A 3,158-nucleotide genomic window follows, 5' to 3' on the forward strand; every position below is an offset into this window, starting at 1 on the left:
TTTGAACATGGCGTGTAGAATTTGTTTTACCCTGTCGTTTAACGTCAACTCGTTCGTCGATATGTGAGTGGTCTCATTTCTTTTGTTGCTCTTTTACAACGTTTAATGAATCTCTTTCAGTATGCGATGACTCTTATCATTCTTGTTAATAAAGAAAATCTCTCACATATTATTATCTGTGGTTCCTTGTCGATTTGGGTAATATGATGGCATCTTCTCTTTTCTTCTTCGGTCGGTATTACCTCGTTGTTCATCTTTGTTTCATGTGCTTCAACCAATTCGGCCCCTCCCACCAAGTCTGGAAGTCTTTTAGTTTAGACAGCTCTATTCCTCTTGATACCACATCCGCGGGGTTTTCTTTTGTTTTGATCTAGTTCCATACATGACCATCGGAAAGTTTTTGAATCGCAATGACTGGGTTGCTGATGAAGGTTTTCCAGTTGTTTGGGTCTCCCTTGAACCACGACAACGTGATCATCGAATTTGACTATAGGAATACTTACTTAGGAATAGTTACGATCCGATGGACTAATTTTGGTAATAAGAGGGCGGCACACAGTTCCATTTTTGGCAGAGTCGGTTTTGTTTTTATTGGCGCCACTTTCGATTTTGCTGTAAGTAGGGTAATGTTTGTTTCGGATTTATTTGTTGTCTTCATGTAGGCAACTGCTCCATAGGTTTTTTCCGATGCGTTGCAGAACCCGTGAAGTTCTATCATGTCCTTGTGCTTTTGATGAGTCCATCCACTGAACGAAATTTCTTGTATTGCTGGAAGCTGCTCCCGGTATTTTTCCCATTTATTTGCGATGTCTTTTGGAACTTCTTCATTCCATTTGATGTTTTTCATCCATAATTCTTGGATGATGAGTTTATTACTGGAGCTAGTCATCCCAATGGATCGTAAATTTTCGCCAGATGTGATACGATGGATCTCTTCGTTGATTTTCCTCCTCTATACAGTGTGATCTTGAACCTTATGGAATTGTCGCTCGGGTTCCACTGAACTCCCAGCGATTTTCTTGTGTTTTCTTTATTCTTGATATCCAAGGTCGATTGCTCCCTTAATTCAGACAGTAGTCCGTTCAGTAATGTTTAGCTATTGCTGGCTCATTTTCTCAGTGTGAAACCGCCTCTCTTCATCAATCCAATTAATTCTTTTTGTAATCTTGACGCTTCTATTTCTGAATCTACACCGGTCATCAGATCATTTACGTAAAAATCTTCCATCGTAATTATCGACGCTTGATGGCAGTTTGTTTCGTCATCTTTTGCTTGACGTTCTAATGTTTTGATTAGAACAGCAACTGAACATACACAACGATAAGAAAAATGGAAACTGGTTTAATGAGATTAAACGTTTTGTTCATTTTCTTCGCCATGTGATTCTGAATTTTCAGATCCCCAATCGTCTTCAGAATCCGACTCGGAGGAAAGTTGAATGATTACTGGAGGAATGTCCTCAACTGGTAGATTCCCCATTAGTTTTTTCCAATCTTCCTTTATGAGTTCCTCGCAGTGGCCCACATATCGGGGGTAAAATTGTGAAGTGCTGTTGCCCACATTTGATTTGTTTTTTCTAGTTTGGCACCAGAAGCTGACGGTATATGCTTATTATATTATGACTTTACAAATCCCCAAGCCAATTCTATAGGGTTGTATTGACAGTTGTAGGGTGGCAACCGAAGAACAATGTGATCTTTATTGTGAATTAAGTCATCAACCGCATAACTTTTGTCCATGTATTGTTTTTTTTCACGAATGATGATAGCCCATAAATCTTGCTTCCGAGAATCAGGAGGATAAGGAATATTGTTTTCTTCTAGCCATTGGATCATATCCGCTTTTTTTGCTGATGCCGCAGGTATTTTTTTTATTTGCTCGGAATGATCGAGGGTGTTCAATGCTGGAAGTAATTGTTGCTCTATCCATTGTGTAAATATTTTGGCATTCATGTTCTTGTGATAATCTCTATGTTCTATACCAGAACCTAGCATGAGATCACAACTTTCTAAAAAGCCACTTGCAGTACCTGCGTGGAGAATCGTGAACCTTTTGCCCTGAGATTTTATCTTTTTTGGAACTCCTTAAGGGTCAGATTCATTACCCAAATTTTTACTAGACTTCCGTTCTCAGAAATCCAAGTCTCCTCCAGACATACGAATACGTAATTCTCAGATTGCAGGAACTGTAAATATTTTCTTAAAAATGTAATTCTTTTGGCAATTATATGAGGTTGTTCAATTAAAACTTTTCTGTTATTAAATGTTTTCCATTTATACCCCATAGATTTAATAATTTTATGCAGTTTGGACCTACTACCAGTGTAGTCGCACTCGTTTTTAACGAACCGATGAAGATCGTCAATTGTAAAATGTTCCTGTTTCAAATGGTATGCATGAATTTGCCTGCCTAGTTCTTCTTTTAAGTAGTAAAATGCTGGATCAGTCTTATAATTTACTTTTCGACGACCTTTCTTTACAGGAGTTTTCACTCAACCAGACTTGTCGAATTCATGTAGAATTTTGAAAATAACTGTCGAGTGAACCTAAAAACGGAATTTTTAGAGGAATATTTGAGGTCTGTAAGTGACTCTGAAAAATACATCGAAAATATGTGCAGCTTTACTGCAAATTTCTTTCATGAGCATGGATGGTTTTTCTCTATTCATTTCTCCCGAAAATCTAACCATTGCTAATTTTTCCCGTTCAGTTAAAGGCCGTCCGGATCCGTGTTTTCGTCCACTCATATTGACTTTGAATTTTAAATTTGAAAAAGGAAGAATTTGTAGCACAAGCGCGTTTACAACAAAACGGTTGAAGGACAATTTGACAATTGATTTTTTACGTTGCCAACCTAACAGACATAAAATAACTAGTGACTCATTTTACCAACATGACAACACTTTGACAATTGTTTTTAAGAAAAAATGGACTTTACATGTGCGTATTATAAAGAAAATCCAGCAATTAAATTACTACTGGACGAACAAATCATGCAAGGAACCATGGCCTGCTACATCATTACTGGCCCTTTGCATTCGGCATTTGCAACTGATTCCCAATTTTGGAGGCGACAAGTGTGTGTAAGTGCAGAGTGTATCTGGACAGCTACTGATTTATAAATAAAGTTGAAATAATTTTTTCGGGAAGTATTTTATG

The 3,158-nt window shown here is 37.5% G+C and overlaps 1 protein-coding gene across 1 annotated transcript; it reads right to left on the reverse strand.

Moving 5' to 3' along the window:
- Positions 1-250: 250 nt before the first annotated feature.
- On the reverse strand, positions 251-889 carry LOC148180151 (uncharacterized). The gene is made up of 3 exons (XM_088050068.1): positions 518-889; positions 416-487; positions 251-370 (listed from the first exon to the last, which is right to left on the reverse strand). Exons 1-3 carry the CDS (start codon positions 887-889, stop codon positions 251-253), a joined length of 564 nt encoding a protein of 187 aa, XP_087906194.1.
- Positions 890-3,158: the final 2,269 nt, after the last annotated feature.

Source organism: Gnatocerus cornutus, chromosome 1, assembly GCF_029298725.1.
Source record: "Gnatocerus cornutus isolate USDA-ARS CGAHR chromosome 1, icGnaCorn1.1, whole genome shotgun sequence".
NCBI lineage: Eukaryota > Metazoa > Arthropoda > Insecta > Coleoptera > Tenebrionidae > Gnatocerus > Gnatocerus cornutus.